Consider the following 23,393-nt stretch of genomic DNA (forward strand, 5'->3'; position numbering starts at 1 on the left):
TTCAACCGGTGTGTACAATCGTTTACATAGTAACAGTTTCACCAGGGCTGATATATTCATTCACTGTTGGCCAGATTTTGAGTCAATGTCCACTTGCACTCAGAGTTTCAAGGTATTGTAATTCCCAAACTGATACACATGCAAATAATTCTAAGTTTAGAACTGGTGGAATAGAAACATTTCTAAGTCCCGAATAACTCTTAACCTCAAGCTGCTCTCTGGGCGCTCAAACCATACCAACGCCAACGTCACTGACGAAGACACGAATACCAAGATGCTGACTCTACGCTGTCAGCCCTTTTGAAAACTTGGTTATGTGAACCACTGCCTTGCTCAGCACAACTACTTACTTGACTACATTCATAACAGTATGCATGTTATACCACGTACGTATTTTAAATACATATAACATATACACAGCAAAGTAACTCGCTTTATTCAGTTTTATACAACACAAACGGAACTGCTGAAAACATATTCAACTTGACAACCTTATTCACCTTGCCACTATGGTCTTGAGTTACTAAAATGACAATCTTACATAAAGTCACCAAACTCTCACTGAAGAATCATGCAGATTGATAGAATAATAGAACAATCCTGGCATAATGACGATAATCTTTTGTGAACGTGTGGAGAAATCTTTGTTTGGCATCCTTATACTATTATTCAATAAACAATTCATAACTCTTCGTGTACTTGTTAAACAATAATAGAAATATTGCCATTTTCTAGCTGACGTCAAGATCTATAGAACTGTGTATCATATGCTTAAACTGCGTCTCTCTATGACTTTTTATTAACTTTATTTAAAGTCGCAAACCGCCCACCAGAGCGTTGTTTCACCATTTATCAGCATTATCTTTAATTTATGAGCATGAGTGTAGAAACTTGGAGGTTTGCCGATGACATTGTAATTCTGTCAGAGACGGGAAAGGACTTGTAAGAGCAGTTGAACGGAATGAACAGTGTCTTGAAAGGAGGATATAAGATGAACACCAACAAAATCAAAACAAGGATAATGGAACCTAGTCAAATTAAATCTAGTACAGCTGAGGGAATTCGATTAGAGGAAAAAACCACCGATAATGGCCAAAATAGAGAGGATCAAAATGTAGACTACGAATGGCAAGAAAAGTACTTCTAAAGAAAAGAAATTTGTTAACATCGAATATAGATTTAAGTGTTAGGAAATCTTTTCTGAACGTATTTGACTGGAGTGTAGCCACGTATGGAAGTGAAACATGGACGATAAACAGCTGACAGGAAGAGAACAGCAGGTTTTGATATGTGGTGCTAGAGATGAATGCTGGAGAGTAGATGGGTAGATCACGTAATTAATGAGGTGGTACTGAAAAGAACTGGAGACCAAGGAAATTTTTGTAACAATGTGACTAGAAGAAGGGATCATCGGTTGGTAGGACACATTCTGAGTCATAAAGTGATCACCAATTTAGTATTGGAGGGAAACGCGGGGGTGGAGGGTAAAAGTCGTAGAGAGAGGCCAAGAGATGAATACAGTAAGTAGATTCAGAAGGATGTAGAATGCAATAGTTACTCGGAGATGAAGAAGCTCGCGCAGGATACAGCAGCTTGGAGAGCTGCATCAAACCGGTCTTCGGACTGAAGACAACAACTCAGTAAATAAATAAACAGCAACTATATAAATAAATAAATTTCATTTACAGGCTCGTTGAGTTTTGACAGAACGTGATCCTATTCCATAGTCATTATTCCAGTGTTGATGCTTGTTTCAGGGCTCTCTAGAGAGTTCTCCCTGAATCTGTCGGTTATACAATACACTTAAATGGCATTTTTTTAAAAACTCCCTAATTGTATCTCATTGCGACGCAGAAGTTTGAAATTTGGCACAAAGGTGACTACAACTTTGCTCTATAATGGTGCTGAAGCTTGGCACTCTGCGACGTCACCCCCGAACTAGGGGCGTCACTTTAAATAGCAAGCCATAGAGAAATGGGAAGAAACGGCTGCAGCTCAGAAATTCCTGTGAGGTGTAAGGTAGGCTACTGATGTCATTTTGGCATCACAGTGTCACACAAGGAGAAGAGAAGGTCGTCACACGCTGTCTTATCCACATTTCACCCCCTCTGTTGACACCTCTGTAACGGAGATCAAACCGTGACACCCAGCGTTGAAATACAGAAGCTTTCTTTTAGGTGGCCGATGTAAACATTTCAGGCGCACCTGCCGCTAAAAGTTTATAAGAAAAGGCCTCGGGGTGGCATAATGGACACCAATGAAACCACCTCCTCTCTTGTTGCGTTGATCATCACATGTTTTGCGTTCGGTAACGACAGTTCGCAGCGCGACGAGCGGCAAGACGAAGTTGTTGGAACTGCTTCTTTGAAACTGCTGACATGTACCGGACGAGTCAACTTTTCTCTAAGGGCATCGTGGACCTGCAACCACAACGAATGTGAGCGCTCCGCTTTGCAGTGCAACGCGACCGTAATTTTTGCTCTGGTGTGCAGGGTAGAAGCACTAGGGGCCGTTCAAAACCATTTGGGGAAATTAGAACATGAGCCGAATCGGTAAAGGGCGTTTATGCCTTTTCGGCTCTAGTGCTTCACGCCGTTCTGTGACATGATCACTGTGGTGCGCAAAATTCGCACAAGGGTGAAAAAAGTGCAAAGATTCCCTCTAAGAACCCCAGTTTGGCAACACCCTCGTCACCACCCGCACACGTTTATTGGGCACTTTAAAAATGTACACTCCTGGAAATTGAAATAAGAACACCTTGAATTCATTGTCCCAGGAAGGGGAAACTTTATTGACACCTTCCTGGGGTCAGATACATCACATGAGCACACTGACAGAACCACAGGCACATAGACACAGGCAACAGAGCATGCACAATGTCGACACTAGTACAGTGTATATCCACCTTTCGCAGCAATGCAGGCTGCTATTCTCCCATGGAGACGATCGTAGAGATGCTGGATGTAGTCCTGTGGAACGGCTTGCCATGCCATTTCCACCAGGCGCCTCAGTTGGACCAGCGTTCGTGCTGGACGTGCAGACCGCGTGAGATGACGCGTCATCCAGTCCCAAACATGCTCAATGGGGGACAGATCCGGAGATCTTGTTGGCCGGGGTAGTTGACTTACACCTTCTAGAGCACGTTGGGTGGCACGGGATACATGCGGACGTGCATTGTCCTGTTGGAACAGCAAGTTCCCTTGCCGGTCTAGGAATGGTAGAACGATGGGTTCGATGACGGTTTGGATGTACCGTGCACTATTCAGTGTCCCCTCGACGATCACCAGTGGTGTACGGCCAGTGTAGGAGATCGCTCCCCACACCATGATGCCGGGTGTTGGCCCTGTGTGCCTCGGTCGTATGCAGTCCTGATTGTGGCGCTCACCTGCACGGCGCCAAACACGCATACGACCATCATTGGCACCAAGGCAGAAGCGACTCTCATCGCTGAAGACGACACGTCTCCATTCGTCCCTCCATTCACGCCTGTCGCGACACCACTGGAGGCGGGCTGCACGATGTTGGGGCGTGAGCGGAAGACGGCCTAACGGTGTGCGGGACCGTAGCCCAGCTTCATGGAGACGGTTGCGAATGGTCCTCGCCGATACCCCAGGAGCAACAGTGCCCCTAATTTGCTGGGAAGTGGCGGTGCGGTCCCCTACGGCACTGCGTAGGATCCTACGGTCTTGGCGTGCATCCGTGCGTCGCTGCGGTCCGGTCCCAGGTCGACGGGCACGTGCACCTTCCGCCGACCACTGGCGACAACATCGATGTACTGTGGAGACCTCACGCCCCACGTGTTGAGCAATTCGGCGGTACGTCCACCCGGCCTCCCGCACGCCCACTATACGCCCTCGCTCAAAGTCCGTCAACTGCACATACGGTTCACGTCCACGCTGTCGCGGCATGCTACCAGTGTTAAAGACTGCGATGGAGCTCCGTATGCCACGGCAAACTGGCTGACACTGACGGCGGCGGTGCACAAATGCTGCGCAGCTAGCGCCATTCGACGGCCAACACCGCGGTTCCTGGTGTGTCCGCTGTGCCGTGCGTGTGATCATTGCTTGTACAGCCCTCTCGCAGTGTCCGGAGCAAGTATGGTGGGTCTGACACACCGGTGTCAATGTGTTCTTTTTTCCATTTCCAGGAGTGTATCTACACAGATACGGCCATTTACTGCTTCCTAGGCGCTGGCGTGAATGCCGTACCTTTTGAAAATCCGTTAGCTTTTACAGCGTGACAATTATTGAACTGTATGAAATAAAATCGTCATAACTTCTAATGGGTTTGCGTTTTAGGAGGTTCAGACTGCACGGTTGGCCGCGGGGCAAGATGGGAATTAGTAAGCTCTTCTACACGCGCCTTGGTGTTGTCGGGCATTTTCATTTGTACGGGTTCGTCAACAAGCAAAATTGGTGCATTTGGGGGACTGAGAAACCGCATTTCGCGATCACAAAGTCTTTTCACCCTCAACTGGTGACTGTGTGGTGTGCAATGTCCAGTCACGGAATAATGGCTGCGATATTCCTTGATGGACTATCGAACGGTATCTAAAGGATTTGGAAGATGATTTGATCTCCATTATGCAAAGTGACCATGATTACGACAGTATGTGGATCATGGGCAAGACAAGACGGAGCACCCCATCGGAGTAGGAGAGCGTTTGATGTCCTGGAGGAGCACTTTTGGGACGCATTCTGGTTCTGGGGTACTCAGAGACCACTGAGCTGGGCCTCGATTGGTCGCCATATTCTTCGGATCTGAACACATGCTACTCCCTTTTGTGTGGCTATATTAAAGACGAGGTGTACAGCAATAACCCCAAAACCATTGCTGAAAACATCTGTTCAGGAGGTCGTCGACAGCATCGATGTTCCGACACTTCAGCGGGTCAAGCAGAATTTCGCTATTGGTCTGTGCCACATCATAGCCAATGGTGGCAGGCATATCGATCATGTCATAACCTAAATCCGAATATCTGTAGTGATGTTTAAATACTGAATAAATTGTGTGCACGCCGTAGTTTGTAACTAACTTACGTTTTTTTCGTGTAGTTCAATAATTGTCACCTTGCACATGTTGCCAGCTGGCGCTAGTTCAGCGACGTAGCACCACTCAGTTCAAATGGCTCTGAGCGCTATGGTTTTTTAACATCTGAGGTCATCAGTCCCCTAGACTTAGATCTACTTAAACCTAACTAACCTAAGGACATCATACACATCCATGACCGAGGCAGGATTCGAACCTGCGTCCGTAGCAGCAGCGCGATTCCGGACTGAAGCGCCTAGAACCGCTAACCACAGCGGCCTGCCACCACACAGTTGACGTGTGTAGAAACGGTTGGCTTGGTTTTCTTAGAGGAAAAGTTTGCATTCTTCTTTTCGCGCTCGTGGTACCCCGCCCCCTTCCCCGAGATCACGTGACAGGAGGGTGCGAAATAGGAGTGCTGTAGAGGCATAAACGCCCTTTGCAGTTTCTGATTAGGTCGAGACTAGGTCGAATGGTTCTGAACGGTCGCTAATGGTTCCGCGACGTTCACCACAGAAAAAATTATGGTCGCGCTACACTCGAAAGAGGTACAGCCACTTTCAGTGCCGTCGCTGGCCCACAATATCCATAAGAGAAGGTCTGATTCCCCCACGGATATTAGCAGTGTTAAAGACTGTCAAAAACGTCGTCCTGTTGATCATAAGACTGCGAATTGCACGTTTTCGACTGCGTAATATGTGAGAACCAACGCCCAGAGGGGAGGGGTGGTTCCAAATGACGCCCTTTATGCCACCCAGTGAGACCTTTTCGTATCGATTCTGAGCGTTTGTTTGAAATATTGGTAATTATTTATGGGTAAGATGGGGTGTGACGACCTTCTCATCGTGCGACGCATCAATGATGGCGCTCGGCAAAATTGTGGTGAAATTTGGTGCCAATGTGACGTCATTAACACAAATTACACCACAAAGGAACCTGAGGCTCGCCGGCCAGTGTGGCCGAGCGGTTCTAGGCGCTTCAGTCTGGAACCGCGTGACCACTACGGTCGCAGGTTCGAATCCTGCCTCGGACATGGATGTGTGTGATGTCCTTAGGTTAGTTAGGTTTAAGTAGTTCTAAGTTCTAGGGGACTAATGACCTCAGATGTTGAGCTCCATTGTGCTCAGAGTCGTTTGAACCATTTGAACCTGAGGCTCAAGTTGCAGAGAGCCACGGTTTGGCACCATTAAAGAGAAAGACTGTAGGCATTTTCGAACTTCCGCGTCACAATGTGAGACAATTACGAGGCTTCGAAAATGTAACAATTTAACTGTGTCCCATATTGCAGTTTGTGTAGAAGGCTAACATTTTGTGATGCAGAGGACTTAACTGATATACGGTGTTCTTGAACTAGCTTCGGTGGCAATACGTGGTATGATTGGAGTGTGATTCATATTCTGGCTTCGTCTGCTATTCCAGTGGATGAGAGTTTTGGACGCGTGCGGACTTAAAAGCTGGCTGTTCCTTCTGTGGTCTGCAAAAATATTTCTCACGAATGTAGACAGTAAGTATGATTAATGGCAGGGGCAGTCACAAGAATCTACGGTAGCAAGATGACCGGGCTCCGGTCCTCCACATACCACTACCGAGACGGAAGGCCAGCAGGTTTGGCACATTGTTTTGGCGCATCGTATTGCATCTACAGCAGCAATCTGAGCACCAGTTGGTCCCACAGTCACACAACTTACTATTACAAACCGATTACTTCAAGGACTGGACAGCTCCGAATCACACGCCCGGACCCCAAACCACTGCCAATTGCGACTTCATTGGAGACTACAAGAGCTCATTCTGGGCAGGGTGAAGGTCTGTTGCGTTTTCTGATTAAAGTTGATCTGCCTCGGTGCCATTGATGGCCGTGTGTCGTTTAGAAGGAGGACAGCTGAGAGCCTGCAACCAACATGCCTGGATGCTACAAACAACTGGATTGACGCCTGGAATTATGCCCTAGTGTGTTATTTCGTATGACAGTTGGAGCACTCGCGGGTATCCCACGCACCCCGCCTTCAAATCCGTACGTCAGTCTGGTGATTCGACCCGTTGTGCTGCTATTCATGAACAGCATTCCAGGGGTCGTTTTTCAACGCATAGTGCTTGCCTGGATACCTCTGGTGTAACCCAACATGCTCTACAGCGTATCGACATGTTGCGTTGGCCTGCTCGATCACCAGGTCTGTCTCCAATCTAGCACATTTGGCACATCATCCGAGACAACTCCAGCGTCATCCAGAAACAGCATAAATCTTCCCACAAACTAACATCCTGGACCTGTAAAACACAACGCATGCACGTCTGTATACTTGCATTCAACATTCTGTCGCTTACACCGGCTACTAATGTACTAGCATTTCATATTTGCAATAGCTTTTCGCGCTTACATTAACGTGTGATCTTGCAATGTTGACCACTGAAATACGTTACCTAGAAAAACATATTCAGTAATTTCGTTCATTATTAATGTTTAGGTGTTGCGATTTTTCCGTATATGCAATAGTGAAACGTTGTTATCAAACAGGATAGTTTCTGTTTAAGGCTTACTGGTTTATAATTAGAATGCTACTACGGAATATGAATCTGAAATAACAATACAGAAAGCTTAAGGTCAGAGAGAGCGTGAAGGGCAGATGGACGCGTGGGTAAGAGGAAATGGACACAGAAAACGAGATGGAGAAGGTTGATGGAGAAAGGGGGCAGGAGGAGATGGAGAGAGAGGGGTGTGTGGAGAAGATGGACAGAAAGAGAAGCGGAGGTGATGGACAGAGAGGGGGGGAAATAAGAAATAGATGAACAAAAAAAGGAGGAACGGGACATAGGAAGAGAAGGATATTAGGACGTATATGCGATTTTCATACGTATTAGAAAGTGTGTTTTCTCTTTTTTTCCATTTAAGCAGACTGAGTAACAGCAAACCGTGGCAAGGTGCAGTTAGTCTACAATAAATTACATGAAAACATTGTTTTTAAAGAAACTGTTCAGAAGGAAACCTAAGGAATCAGCTGTAACGAGCCACTGCAATCATCGGTCTGTCATCTTAAAACACTAGAAAAACCCTCATCATATAGCTAGACCTCATATAGTATGCTGCGAATCAAGCTCAAGTCATGGAAACAGACTTTTTGTAATATATTAATAATTTATTACATGCTAATTGTACCAGAAATTAAGAATCAACAAACAGCAGTCTAAGATACTTGCAATAATCATCCTGATTTTTTAAATCTTCATTCATAATTCGTAGAACCACATGTCAAATCTGACGCAGTCTGAGCTCCGTCGCTATGTCCCCCTATGAATTTTACAGACTAATATGTCAACGGCCGCAACTCGCTGAATACACCAGTTCTCGTCAGAATACCGAAGTTAAGCGTACTTGTAACCTCCTGTGTACACCGGATGCTGCTTTCCCTTTGTCTTTACGGCAAAGGGAAGGAGGAGTGATGACGTAACGTTTCTGATCACCAGACTTTGGGCCCGTGTCCACACCTCTCCACAGGGTCTTATCAAGTGAGATCATATGCCACTGTTGCTGGTGATCCGTCCGTCGGATGGGGACGCCAAGCTCGGCGACCTCTTTAGAGCTATTCGAGAGTAGCAGGCATTGTGCATCACCGGTTTTCACCCTCTTCCTCCTCTCATCACCTTCATCCAACAAAAACGTGACACAACACTAAACACACCCATTACAGTCACCAACACGTATCAAACACTCTTACAGAGACAACTCTCACTCTTAGCAAAGGAACAGTGACATTTTTTGCTTAGGACAAAGACACATTATGCAGTGAGGAGGTTGATCCTGGCCTCCGGGGTCTGCCAGCCAACAAAACCATACGAAGTAACTTTCACATGCACCTGTCAATTGTCACAGGAGACAGGATGTGTTTTTGGTCAGAAACGAACTGTACTGCAGTCTAGTACATTATATGACAAGTGAAAAAGCGAATAAAGCAGACAACTGCTCTGGATGCAACAGAACAGCACTCCAGAAGCTTAATGTCTCACCATCACCAGCTTCACGATCGCACAATCCACTCAATATTTTTCCATCTTAACAGCAACACAATCCTCTTTTGCTAATGCAGTAATGGGCTATGTCCCGCTAATGCTGTTAATGACAAACTGCCCGTACTGAAGAGAGTAGTGTCGGTGGTAGAGTAATTATCTATTCAACAAATTCTGCTGTGCGTTTCGAGCTGATGATGGTGCGTCGCGCAGTCATACACAATAAAATACCAGAAGTTTTGAACAGATACACTTTTTAATACCTGAAATCAAAATTTCGTGACTCGATTTCTCTTGTTCAGTTATTCTAGTCTAGTTAATTATCTCCATGTGGACAGAACGTTAAGCTGTAATCTTTCTTTCTTTCGATCTTCTTTCTTTTCCTTAAACTAAATCATAACTTCGTTCCCTTATAACTGAACTCACCGTGTACTAATCTTTACAGCTCTTCAGACCAGAGCTGGCAAACAGCGGCTCGCGAGTCTTTCAGCTCAACTGAGTGCTTCCCCCTCCACAACTGCTCGCCGGATCCTACCGTTCTCTTATTTAGCGGCAGTCGAGTGGGGCCCTGTCTCTTCCACTAATCCCTCAACGCAGAGGCTCGAAGCTTCGTTTGCAGTCCTACTTCGAAGAGGCATCTGTGTTTTGTTAGTCCACTTAACTCTCTCTATTTTAAAATATGGAAAATATGGAGTTTGAGTCTTCGATCGCTATTCTTTATTTTCAATTACCGGTTTCGGGCTAGCTGCCCATCTTCAGATCATATGTTGTAGTTACAGAGTAACTTGTCCGTACAGAACACACTCTATTTTGTTCAGGTTTACTCACCCCAAACACTGCGTTGTTGCTCTGGTTGTGATTTTTGTTATTACTTCTGTCTCTTATTCTGGTTGATATTCTGCTCATTACAGTTACTATTTTTTTACTAGGAATCTCAAGAATTTAGAAAATGTTATGTTAAGAGCAAGAAAAATAGTAGGTGAATGTGGACGAAGGGGAAAGGAATGAAAGAAGAAGCCCTCTGGTAGAATTTTGCACAGAGCATAATTTAATCATAGCTAACACTTGATATAAGAACTATGTAAGGAGGCTTCATACGTGCAAAACACCTGGACACGCCGGAAGGTTTCAGACTGATTATATAATAATAAGACAGGGATTTCGGAACCAGGTTTTAAATTGTAAGACTTTTCCAGGGGTAGATGTGGACTCTGACCAGAAATTAATGGTTGTAAATTGCAGATTAAAACTGAATAAACTACAAAAAGACGGGATTTTAAGGAGATGGAATCTCGATAAACTGAAAGAACCAGAGGTGGTAGAGAGTTTAAAACAGAGCATTAGGGAACGATTAACGAGAACAGGGGAAAGGAATACAGCAGAAGAAGAATGGGTAGCTTTGAGAGATGAAATAGTGAAGGAAGCCGAGGATCAAGTATGTAAAAAGACGAGAGCCAGTAGAAACCTTTGGGTAGCACAAGAGATATTGAATTGATGACAGCAGAAAATATAAAAATGCAATAAATGAAGCAGGTGAAAGGGAAAACAAATTTCTAAAAATGAGATCGACTGGAAGTGAAAAACGGGTACGCAGGACTCCCTAGAGAACAAATGTAAGGATGTAGAAGCATGTATCACTAGGGGTTAGATAGATGCAACGTACAGGAAAAGTAAAGTAACCTTTGGAGAAAAGAGAACCACCAGTAGGAATATTAAGAGCTCAGATGGAAAACCAGTCCTAAATAAATAAGCGAAAGAAGGTGGAAGGAATATACAGAGACAAGGGATATATATTTGAGGGCAACATTATGGAAATGGCGTAGATAAATATGAGAAGGAAGATATGATAATTCGTGAAGAATTTGACAAAGAACTGAAAGATTTAAGTCGAAACTAGGCCCAGGGACATTCCGTTACAATCACTGATAGCCTTGGGAGAGCCAGCCTTGACAAAACTCTTACATCTGGTGAGCAAGATGTACGTGACACGCGAAATACTCTCAGACTTCGAGAAGAATGTAATAATACCTGTTCAAAAGAAAGCAGGTGCTGAGATGTGAAAATTACCGAGCTATCAGTTCAATAAATCACGGGTGAAAAATACTAATACGTATCCTTCACAGAGGAATGCAAAACCTGGTAGAACCCGACCTTGGGGAAGTTCAGTTTGGATTCAGGAGAAAGTAGGAACACGCGAGGCAATACCGACCCTACTTACAGAAGATAAGTTAAGGAAAGGAAAACCTACGTTTATAGCATTTGTAGTCTTAGAGAAAGCGTTTGACAGTTCTGGATAGAACAGGCTCTTTCAAATTCTAAAGGTGGCAGGGATAAAATACAGGAAGCGAAAGGCTATTACCAATATTGACAGAAACCAGATGGCTGTTGTAAGAATCGAAGGGCAGGAAAGCAACGCAGTGGTTGAGAAAGGAGTGAGACAGGGTTGTAGCCTATTCCCCACGTTATTTAATATATATACTGGGCAGGCAGTAAAGAAAACAAAAGAAAAATTTGGTGTAGGACTTAAAGTCCAGGGAGAAGAAATAAAAACTTCAAGGTTTGCTGATGACATCGTAATTTTGTCACAGAGGGTAAAGGACTTGGAAGAGAAATTAAACGGAATGGACAGCGTCTGGAAAGGAGGATATAAGAAGCAAATTAAGAAAAGCAAAACGAGGATAATGGAATATAACTGAATTACATCAAATGATCCTGAGGGGATGGAGTTAGGAAAAGAGACACTTACAGTAGTAGATGAGTTTTCCTTTTCGAGAAGCAAAATAACTCGTGATGGTCGAAGCATGGATGATATAAAACGTAGATAGCAATGGCAAGAAAGGCATTCCTGAAGAAGAGAAATTTGTTAATATCGCGTACAGATTTAAGTGTCAAGAAAACTTTCCTGGAAGTTTATCTATGATGTGCAGTCATGTATGGAAGTGAAACAGGGACAATAAGCAACTTAGACAAGAAGAGAAAAGAAGTTTTTGAAATGTGGTGCTACAGAAGAATGCTCAAGATTAGATGGGTAAATCAAGTAACTAATGAGGAGGTACTGAATGGAATTGTGGAGAAGGGAAACATGTGGCACAAGCTGACTAGAAGGAGGGATCGGTTGATAGGACACATTCTGAGTCATCAACGGATCACCCATTTAGTACTTGAGGGAAACGCGGGGCCGGCAGTGGGGGAGGGGGGGGGGAGGGGGGGTAAAAGTCATAGAAGAAGGCCACGAGACGAATACAGTAAGCAGATTCAGAAGGATGTAGGTTGCAGTAGTTACTCGGAGATGAAGAAGGTTGCACAGGATAGAGTAGCACTGAGAGCCGCATCAAACCAGTCCTTGGACTGAAGATCACAACAATGTGTCTTCCTTTGCACGCTGTGTGGTTCTTCAGTGGATACGAGAGCGAGGAACAGATGGTGTTCATTAGCAGAGAATTCTTCATCTAACATAAAATAGTAAAGAAATTCTTCCAATCCATATGTGGCATACAGCAAACCAATGCTTAACAGTATTGGTTAAAAACAGTCTTGGTTGCAATTTTAGTTTTTATTTTTCAACTACGCGTTTCACCTTATTTAGGCATCTTCAGGTTATCTGAATTTAGTATTTTTTAGATGGATCATGGATCCTTTAGTCAGTGTAGCCAAAGGGCATCGTCGAATATATCAGGCCAACATCGCCTTCGTTAAACTCAGTTAAAACTCTTTCTAGATGGGCGCGTCCATCTCCTCTGGAGATGGCATGCTCGCATCTCTTTGGCAGCGGTGGAACTGGTCGTGGCAGGCAGCGCTCTCCTGCCCGGTGGCGGCTATAGGAAACGCGGTGACGTAATTGGCGGCGCGCGTATTTGAAACTGCGGCAACCGGATCGCGGCCGATACCGCAGAAAAGAAAGCACGCCGAAAACCATGTTTTCAAAGACGAGTCAGAGATTAAGTACGTTTTCACACAATTCCCATGAAATATCGTTACATGCTGACAGTTTAGAAACTTGTTTTGACCCCATCCTTTCTCTTTATCTATGTCACATCAATATTAGCTCCTTAGTTTTTCTATACTACACACAGCATCGTGCATAATCTGTTTTACTTCATTTTTGTCTGCTCAACGGTTTTTCCGCGTGTTGCTCCCACCACGTCACACTGAAAGTTCTCCAGGTATGCTGTAACGGTTCATGACACACATACATTACTGGCCATTAAAATTGCTATAACACGAAGATGACGTGCTACAGACGTGAAATATAACCGACAGGATGAAGACGCTGTGATATGCAAATGATTAGCTTTTCAGAGCATTCACACAAGGTTGGCGCCGGTGGCGACACCTACAACGTGTTGAAATGAGTAAAGTTTCCAACCGATTTATCGTACATCAACAGCAGTTGACCGGCGTTGTCTGGTGAAACGTTGTTGTGATGCCTCGTGTAAGGAGGAGAAATGCGTACCATCACGTTTCCGACTTTGATAAAGGTCGGATTGTAGCCTATCGCGATTGCGGTTTATCGTATCGCGACATTGCTGCTCGCGTTGGCCGAGATCCAATGACTGTTAGCAGAATATGGAATCGGTGGGTTCAGGAGGGTAATACGGAACGCCGTGCTGGATCTCAACGGCCTCGTATCACTAGCAGTCGAGATGACAGGCAGCTTATCCGCATGGCTGTAACTGCAGCCACGTCTCGATCCCTGACTCAACAAATGGCGACGTTATCAAGACAACAACCATCTGCACGAACAGTTCGACGACGTTTGCAGCAGCATGGACTATCAGCTCGCAGACAATAGCTGCGGTTACCCTTGACGCTGCATCACAGACAGGATCGCCCGCGATGGTGTACTCAACGACGAACCTGGGTGCATGAATGGCAAAACGTCATTTTTTTTTCGGATGAATCCAGGTTCTGTTTACAGCACAGCACGGTGAACGCACATTGGAAGCGTGTATTTGTCATCGCCATACTGGCGTATCACCCGGCGTGATGGTATGGGGTGCCGTTGGTTACACGTCTCGGTCACCTCTTTTTCGCATTGACGGCACTTTGAACAGTGGATATTACATTTCAGATGTGTTACGACCCGTGGTTCCACTCTTCATTCGATCCCTGCGAAACCATACATTTCAGCAGGATAATGCACGACCGCATGTTGCAGGTCCTGTACGGGCCTTTCTGGATACAGAAAATGTTCGACTGCTGACCTGGCCAGCACATTCTCCAGATCCCTCACCAACTGAAAACGTCTGGTGAATGGTGGCCGAGCAACTGGTTCGTCACAATACGCCAGTCACTACTCTTGATGAACTGTGGTATCGGTTTGAAGCTGCATGGGCAGCTGTACCTGTACACGCCATCCAAGCTCTGTGTGACTCAATGCCCAGGCGTATCAATGCCGTTATTACGGCCAGAGGTGGTTGTTCTGGGTACTGATCTCTTAGGATCTAAGTACCCAAATTGCGTGAAAATGTAATCACTTGTCAGTTCTAGTATAATATACGTATCCAATGAATACTCGTTTATCATCTGCACTTCTTCTTGGTGTAGCAATTTTAATGGCCAGCAGTGTATTTTACTCACCCACTCATTTTAGCACCACGTTAATTGGTAGGGGCTGTGTTCTAATGGTGCAGCGCGCAGCAGGCAGGAGACGGAGAGCTACTCACCGCCGAGCACGCGGCACGTGAGCACGATGTCGTCGCCCTCGAGCAGCGGGCCTAGCGTCGCGTTGAGGCGGCGGCCCAGCCGGTCCAGCACCTGCGGCGCCTCGGGCAGCACTGCGGGCACACAACAGCAACGGCAAGGTTGGCCACACTGTCACAGGTAACGGCGTGATGCTGCTAAGAACTCGTGAGTGTCACAAGGGATCAACGTGGGGCTTACAGTGCATGTGCTTCTAACAGATAGTTTAAGATCACCAGCCGAAATAACAGTCACCGTTTCAAAATAGAACACAGATCGCTTTAAAGCACAGTACTTGCTGTAATAATAGTACCAGGCGGCTTTGTGACTCTACGACCCTGACGTCAATCAAGCTGTTAAGTGGTGTTTACGTGCGAGTCGGTTATATGGAAACTGCGAAGTAAGGTGCTGATACATTTGTATCGACATGGTACTAAGATAGTGGCGGTGCTTGCCTTAGAGTACCGGAAGTGCCCTTGGAACACCGCGAGAGGACGCGAAGGGCGGTGCGCGGTGAACGGTGCGCAAGAAAGATTTCCCGGCAGAGCGACAAGTTCCAACTTGGAAAGGTGGCAGGTATTCCTGTTTTGGGGTGGCTTTGTGATGGATCGCCGAATATATGCTCCTCGGTTCCTTCGTGGTACTTTCGTTGCTGGTTTGGAGCGTTTCAATGCGGTGACCCAGGTCGTAATTTTCTTACGAAACTTCGTCAACGAGTTGTACTTGCTGGAGACCGTTGTGGCATTAACTATCATCAAACAGCGGAAGTTAATGGTCAGCTCCCGTTAGCCGTATTACATCTTAACAGGGTTTCGTTGTATCAAATGTGACTTAACGTACTACCTGCGTGACTCAGTCTTGATAATGCTCGAGGGAGCTCGAATGCCCCAGCATTTACGTACCTGTTTTGGTATATATAATTGAGAAATCGGTTACCACCTCTGCGGCGTAAGACGCCAGATTTACGTGCTCCTTGCATTTAAGATTTCAAAGGAAGTGCCTACAATAACTTGTGTGTTTTCTTGCGATTTAAATTTTCCTCTAAAGATTGTATATCACGGAAGTGATGTTATCGTACACAGTTTTGTGATAACAATACGAGCTGGCAATCGGTGTACTGTGTGCAACTCTGCCAAAGGATCCCGTGCAGTTAACTGAATACTGGAACATTCATTTGCTAGATTTATGAGAACCATTACATTGCACGGAAGAAGCAACACAGGTGCCTTTACTTGAAGTATATGTAATTGTTTTAAGACGCTATAGCACGTATGGTAATATCGTTGTTTCTTTGTTTCATATCACTAAAACCGAATTCTTTTAGTGCACATTTATAAATCTGGTGGGACGACCTGTTGGGATCGGTGCCGAATGTAAATATGCTTATACCAACCTCTGAACGAAGTGTTTCATGGTGAGCCCTTGACATTCTCGTCAATTATTAACCTGTTTTTGGTGTTTCAACTAAATAAAGGCATTAATTTGACTTCTGTAATTACAATCGTGTACGCTATTAGGTGTAAATCCATGAAAAGCTCTAGAGTTGATTATTCGGGCATTTCAAGTACTTTGAAGTCTGCAATTTCTTATTCAATTATTGGCGCTTTATATATGTTTTCGACGTCTGATTTGGTCATTGGCCTTTTAAATATTTTTTAAAATTGTATATGTCTGATTTTCTCATTCGCGCCTTTAAAACTTTTTGATTTTTAACTGTTTGATTTACAAATTGGCTCTTTTAGGCAACACAGTAATTAATATTTAAAGACAGTCCTAGGTTGCACAATGGTCTTTATTGTCTCTAAAACGACGCGTTTCACCCGAACAGGGCATCATCAGGTTATCTCAAGTTTCCATTTCATGTTTTCCTTTCCTGCTATCTTCTAAACCACGAAAGAGTACTAGTTTGTATACCCACTCATATTTTTCTATAAAAGCTTCAAGTGAAAAATCCTTCACATATATTCTGTCTACTATACTGTTCACCAATCTGGGCGTACACAAGTTTCGGTCCACAAAAATCATCACTGGAGGGCTATAACAACGCAGTAAATATAATGTGGGATACACAGCCACACACAGAAAAAAAGTTTTGAAAATTTATAGTTGTAAGGTTACTTACAAAGTTGGACATTAGTGCTCTACACGTACAGATCATTACAATGGCACCTAGCTATAAACTTTCTCTGTCCTGTTTTCTAATCAACTTGTAGTGTTCCATGACACTTTGTTAGGAAATTTCATGTTACGCCCTTAAGATACTCACGTGAATATGGAGAGGAAAACTATTAGTTGAAGTTAATTGACCTAGAGTGGAACCAAACTCTGTCGGCTTCTGTTTGTGCAGAGCAAAGAATTTACGCAGGAGTTGCACCTACCGTGGTGGGCATGAGTGGTGAACGGACGTCGTCAGCCGTTGATGGAAGGAGTTATGGTGGCCCGCCAAAGAGCCTGTATTAGTAATAAACGTTATTTAAAATGTAACTGACTTACTCTACGGTATACGGAACATAGAGAAAGAGGAGCCTGGTGTTCATTGTAAAGTACTTTCTATTTTTAATGGTTAATTTGAGAGTACCTGGTTGAAACGATGATACTTTGGTTATGAAGGTATTACGTTACTTGAAGGGAGAAGTTAGTTCTTTTTTCAGCTAATTCACGAAATCTTGGGGAAATAGGACCCGAGAACGGTGAAGAAGATTATTAACTGGGACTGAATAGAAGGAACTGTTCTCCAAGGTAAATTTATAGACGACCGTAGCATCCAGAAGATATTAGCAAACAAATCGAACCAAAAAAAAAGTTCGTGTGCTATTCCGGGAGTAGGTATTGAACTAGTACGTTCGACGTCTCCCAGTTAGCACTAGGCACATGGTAAGCTTGTGTCAGAAGGTCACGATTACAAACTTGAAGTTTGTTAGCAACCCATCGTATCACAACCCCCCTCCACATTTAATGTCGGTGATCTACGCTTGGGTGGCCGGAACTACGTCGTCGGAAGAAATTTTGACCACAAGTACTTTCCCGGAAAGGGGAGGAGAGGTGGTGACATGAAGTGCCTCATCACCAGATATACGTCACTATCCTGGATTAAATTCCAGACTCGTATTGTTTCATGTAGTGAGGATATATGGAGCTAGTGATAGGGTTACATGTCTCGTGTGTTGACTTTAAGCTCGGTCACCCGCTTGGTCATATAGGAGAGGAGCAGACTACGGTGTCGCACTTGTTTTCACCCTCTCCCATCTCTCATCATTATAGGGCCACCACGCTCTACGCACATCCATTGCGGGAAGGAAAGTCTGTTCTGTTAGGCGGCTCTACCTATGCCTCGGGATACCTCAAGCCAAACAATACCTTACTACATTTTCTTTCTTTATTGTATCCCATCAAAAATATTACTGTTCGTATGATGTAATACTTAAATTATTATATTACTGAATGAAAGTAAACAAAAATGATAGCTATTGAAATAGGAAGAAGCAGCTGGTGACCCAAGGTGGAGCGGCAATGGCAGCCACTGAAGGTGTCGTGGTGGGTCAGCCAGAGGCGGCGGCGAGGAGCCGACAGCCAAATTGGATTCCGGGCCGCGGAGATCCTCCGTGGCGAAGGGAACCCCCGGCCGTGTGTCCTCTGATACGGGGATTCGCAACGAGACCAAGGAAACGGGTGCAGCGCCAAGCCACGTCCCGTGACCCGCGGCTTCGTGCTGTTTGTTGGGCGACCTACATCGCAGGCGCTCGATACAAGCATTCGCAGTGTCTGCTTCATTTCAATGCAGCAGATCTGACTGCAGGCCGGCAACGTGATTCACGCCGAGATACCGACGCCTTGAGTGAGCCCTGATGACCAGTGAGGTCAATCTTTTTACGAGCCCATCCGTTCTCATCATACAAAATTTTCATAAATTTGATAGGTTGTAATCATTAGAGTAGGAAATCGTTCATTAACTGTTGAACGTTTTATTTCTACTTTTTCTAAAATAAAAATTGACATTATGAATTCATTATACGTATTGTCATCGTGTCTCTCATTTTCAATTAACAGAAATGACAACATTTGTACATTTCTTAGATGTTTTGATAGACGGCCGCAAAACAGTCCAGTAATCTCCATATTTGCCCCTAGACGAACATGACAACTCGTACGTCCTCTGAAACATATCTAGTATTCATCAAAAGTTTTTACCTCCCTCTCTGTTGCCGATATTAGAAGCCACCAGTCAACTGTCTTGCAACATTCCTGGGAACTCCATTCCACTACGTAAGGTTCACACACTTGAACGAATTTATCAACATCTTCGTCGATATAGCGCCTGGCAATAGCGGGCAAACAACAACCCATCGTTTTATCTTCACCTGGGTATTTTCTTGCAAAGTTTGTGATGTCTTTAGGTATTTTCTAAACTGTGGAAATAGCTACATGTTCTTAGTTTTTCCACGACGTGACTGGAATTTTATTGTTACACTGAGAGTTAAATTGCCTTCCCTCCAGCTCATATTTGAGTTTAATCATTAGAGGAAGCCCACTGCTGATGGGTTCTTCTGTGCTAACACAACATTTTTAATTTTTAGCAGAAGTTTCATTGTGTTCAGCGTGTGAAACAACAATGAAATGGCACCATTCCGCCGTGTCCTGCGAACAGTAAATATGGAGTGTAGCATATCTAATATAGGTCAATAGTTTTTCTGCAATAAGTTGTAAAATTTCCGCTGCATATTAAGTGCACGTATTACCTATGACATGAACTCGAAAATATTCTTCTGGACAGAAGCATGTACAGTTGCTGCAGATCTAAACTAGAAGAATAATTGAGAAAGCGCTGGGGAGATATATAGCGTATTCGGAAGTCCACCTAATCAACTAGGACTTGTATAAGGGAGTGAGTACATAATATTTTGAATAGGAAACAATGTCCGAAAACGTACCGTTTCCGAGCTACAGCCATTAGAAAACGTGTTTGCTAGACAGGTATGTGACAGGGTAGTTACTGTAGTGGGTGCTTAAGTCCGAGAGGCTGATGTCATCTGACGTCTTTACTACCTCTCTAACCTGGTTCGAGCCTCATTCGCGTATCTGTGAGTTTTACAGCAACATGTTTGAGTACATTTGCACAATATACCGACATGATCCTCCTGAATGGCGAAGAGCGTGGCAATGGAAGACCTGCTCGTCGCCTTTATCGAGATCGTTCGTCACAACGTCTTACTTCATCACATAGTCTTTTCTCCACATTTACGCAACGGCATCCAGAAAGGATATCTTCACCATAAGCAGGCGTGACTGTAGTGGTCGAAAGAGACGCCGCAAACCCGTTTTGCAAGATGCCGTACCGCATCAAGTTAAAGAGAACCAGTCAACGAATGAATGAGCAGTTTTTTGAGTTTTAACAAGGAGATCTGTAAGACTAGTGATGTACTGGGTCACGGTTAATCAATTACTTGTAAAAGCGATCGCGTTACCAACACTTTTCAACTGGATGCAGCATAGGAACGGTACGTTTCAGGACATAGGTTCCAATTCAAAATATTTACTCACTCTCCTTTAAAAGTGCTGCAAGTTTGGGACGGGAATTTCCGAACACCTATTAGGATCCTGACAGGGGGGGGGGGGGGGCCTCCATAGAACACAGTCGCTGCAAGAAACATCTAACCAAACAATGGCTACTGCACATCAGGTGTGTAGAAAAATCGTACAGCAGTAGATAGAGATGATCTGGCCATTGTATAGAGAATGCGTATAGACTTCAACGTTTATCAAATCTCGCTCTTACCGAAAGACAGTCACAGAACCAGAAGAAATTAAGTTATTGTGGACAGGGTGTCAGTAGCACCTAAGTCAGTGTCCAGACACACACAGATGACACAGGAACTAATACTGGAGTAAGCAAAGCAAAATAAAAAATTGTGAGCTCCTTGTTAAATGTTCCGTTACAAACGAGGAACTAGAGGTAGAGATCAAATTTAGCTTCGCTCCACCTCAAATATGACGATTTAGACCTTAGGGTCAGTGACTTTGACAAACAGCTGAAGTCGGTAAAATTGGACGAGGGTCCGAGACCCGATGGAACCTCTATCATCTTCTGTACTGAATTTCCAGCTTGCAACTGTAATTTACCGTACGTCATTCGAAGAAAAAGGTGTGTCCCCTAGTTGGAAGAAAGCAATGGACACATCCATCTACAAGATAACAGAAGCGATCCACAAACCTATTATCCAATCTCACTGACATACAACTGCTGCGGAATGTTAAAACACATTCTGAGCTCAAACGGAATGAGATACCTCCAACAGAATGACCCCCTACTTGCCAATCAGCAAGGATTTCGGAAACATGGATGATGTGAAATCCGACTCAGTCTTTTGTCACATATTATAAAGAAGGACATGGATCAAGGTTATAAGAGAGATTTAGTATTTATTGGCTTCAGAAACTCATTTGAATCAGTACAAACGTATAAACAAAAGTAGAACCGTACTATCAAACGATATTTGTGGTTGGATTAAGGAATTCTAGGGAGGAAGCACCATGCTGGCGTTCTCCAGGAGAGTGTGGTGGGACACGTGGTTCAAATGACTCTGAGCACTATGGAACTTCACTTCTGAGGTCATCAGTCCCCTAGAACTTAGAACTACTTAAACCTAACTAACCAAAGGACATCACACACATCCATGCCCGATGCAGGATTCGAACCTGCGACCGTAGCGGTCGCGCGGTTCCAGACTGAAGCGCCTAGAGCCGCTTGGCCACACCGGCCGGCTGGGACACGTGTTGTTCATATTAAATACTAACGACTCGGCAGGGTGCATGTACAGTAACAATAAACTTTTGACAGGTGATGCAGTCAACTATAATACAGTATTATGTATAGAAGACTCTCAGAATATTCCGTCACGTTACTGGAAGGTTTCAAAGTCGTGTAATTATTGGGAAATTGTTGCACGCGTCCAAAAATGTGAAACTGTGAACTTCAAAGTTCATGAAAACGTAGTATAGTGTTGCTACAATATTAATGAGTGGCAGCGGGAATAAATCAGCTCTTACACCTAACACAGTGAAGCAATTTCTAGGGATGTGAAATGGGATGATGATACACGCAAAGTTGTAGGTAAATTAGATCGTCGACTTAATTGGTAGCACACTGGCAAAATGCAATGTCTAGAAATGAGACTGCCGAGAAATGTAATTCCACAGGCTTCCGGAGGCAGAGTCATTGACATAAAAGGTTTCTGAGTATCGTTCCGCGACACAATATGAGAAGCTACGTATCCTTTTTTACGTTATGACACCGTCAGCTACTCAGAAAACTTTTGTGTTAAGCTGAAAATTAGTTGTGCGGCTCATATTACGTTGTCGCTGAAACGTGTGGAATGATTCCATATAGGATTAACAGGGGATACTAAATACAAAGAAAGGTAACATGAATGATCACAGGTAGTTTCGACTCACAGGAAATCGTCAGGAGAAGAATGGAAAACTTGAAATGGCAGCGCTGTATCACTGACAACTGTCTATCGAAAGCCTCCTCATAAAGTTTTAAGAAGCACCACTGAGTAAGGAACGTAATGTATACTACAATCTCCCCCTCCTCCCGTAGAAAAGATCAGACTAATTGCAGCGTACATACACGCATGTAATCATTCTCCCCTCAATCCATTCATTCTGTACCTATCTTTATATGGCGAGAGGTGGAGACATTTTTTTCACACAGAAACATTGTCGAATATGATCGTTTTGGTGGTCCTGGTGTTGCGTTGTGGGGAGGCATAATATGACATGGGCATACTGACCTCCAAATATTTGAACACTATACACTCACTGGTCGATCTTATTGTGACACTGTACTCCTTCGCCAAGTGTGTCTTTTCAGGGTGTTTTTGACTCCGACTTCTTTTTAATGGAAGACAATGGGAGACTGCAACGAATTGAGCAGGTGTAAGAGCACTTGGGACAAGAAGATATGCGGTGAATGGACTGGCTTATACGTCGCCCCCCCCTCCCCCCACACACACCCACTCCCTTCCCCGAGTTAATTCGCGGTTGATCACATTGACCACATGTGAGATGCGTACGTGCACCAAAGACCACGCTGGTGGAAGAATTCAACGCTCTATCACAAGATAGCCTTATTGACATCAGCAGGGGACCACGTTTTAGAATATGAGTTACTCACTATTCTGATCACAGACCCTACTAAGGACCATGTACAGCCGTTCTTAATGCCGAAGGGACCATGACACATCGAGGTAACTTCTGTGGAAATGTTTTCTTTGAATAAAAGTTTCAGTGCTGTTCGTTTCATTGGGTATTGTTTCAATTGCCTTTTGTACCATAATGTATCACTTTACTCTTCGCCCTCAAGCTTGGATTCAGAACTTCTCGCTGCTGCTTCGGTTTCTTTTTCCACCAATGTCAGTTGTACGTTAACAGTAATACAAAGCACTATCCATAGTTGGCCACTTTGCACGTCATAAATTGGTTCGCGGAATGTATTGGAAGACGGCACAAGGATGCTAACTGAACAGTTCCAGCAGTGAAAGTAGGCACATCACAGTACTTTCGTATCTCTCCGTATTACTGTAACGTCGGATCGAACGGCTTGGCTACCGGAATAGTAATCTGCAAATTAGGAACTTTTGCAGCATGGCTCTGTAATACTGCTACTCAGGATCCTGCATTCC

At 44.3% G+C, this 23,393-nt stretch overlaps 1 protein-coding gene across 1 annotated transcript in view; it reads right to left on the reverse strand.

The window, feature by feature from the left end:
- LOC126093000 (nephrin-like) overlaps window positions 1–23,393 on the reverse strand; it is a 245,731-nt gene that overhangs the window by 219,482 nt on the left and 2,856 nt on the right. Inside the window, exon 3 of the mRNA XM_049908694.1 lies at window positions 14,697–14,807. Within this exon, the coding sequence (XP_049764651.1) occupies window positions 14,697–14,807 (111 nt within the window). The remainder of the gene's footprint in view (window positions 1–14,696; window positions 14,808–23,393) is intronic.

The sequence above is a fragment of the Schistocerca cancellata genome, chromosome 1 (genome assembly GCF_023864275.1).
Source record: "Schistocerca cancellata isolate TAMUIC-IGC-003103 chromosome 1, iqSchCanc2.1, whole genome shotgun sequence".
In the NCBI taxonomy this organism is placed as follows: Eukaryota; Metazoa; Arthropoda; class Insecta; order Orthoptera; family Acrididae; genus Schistocerca; species Schistocerca cancellata.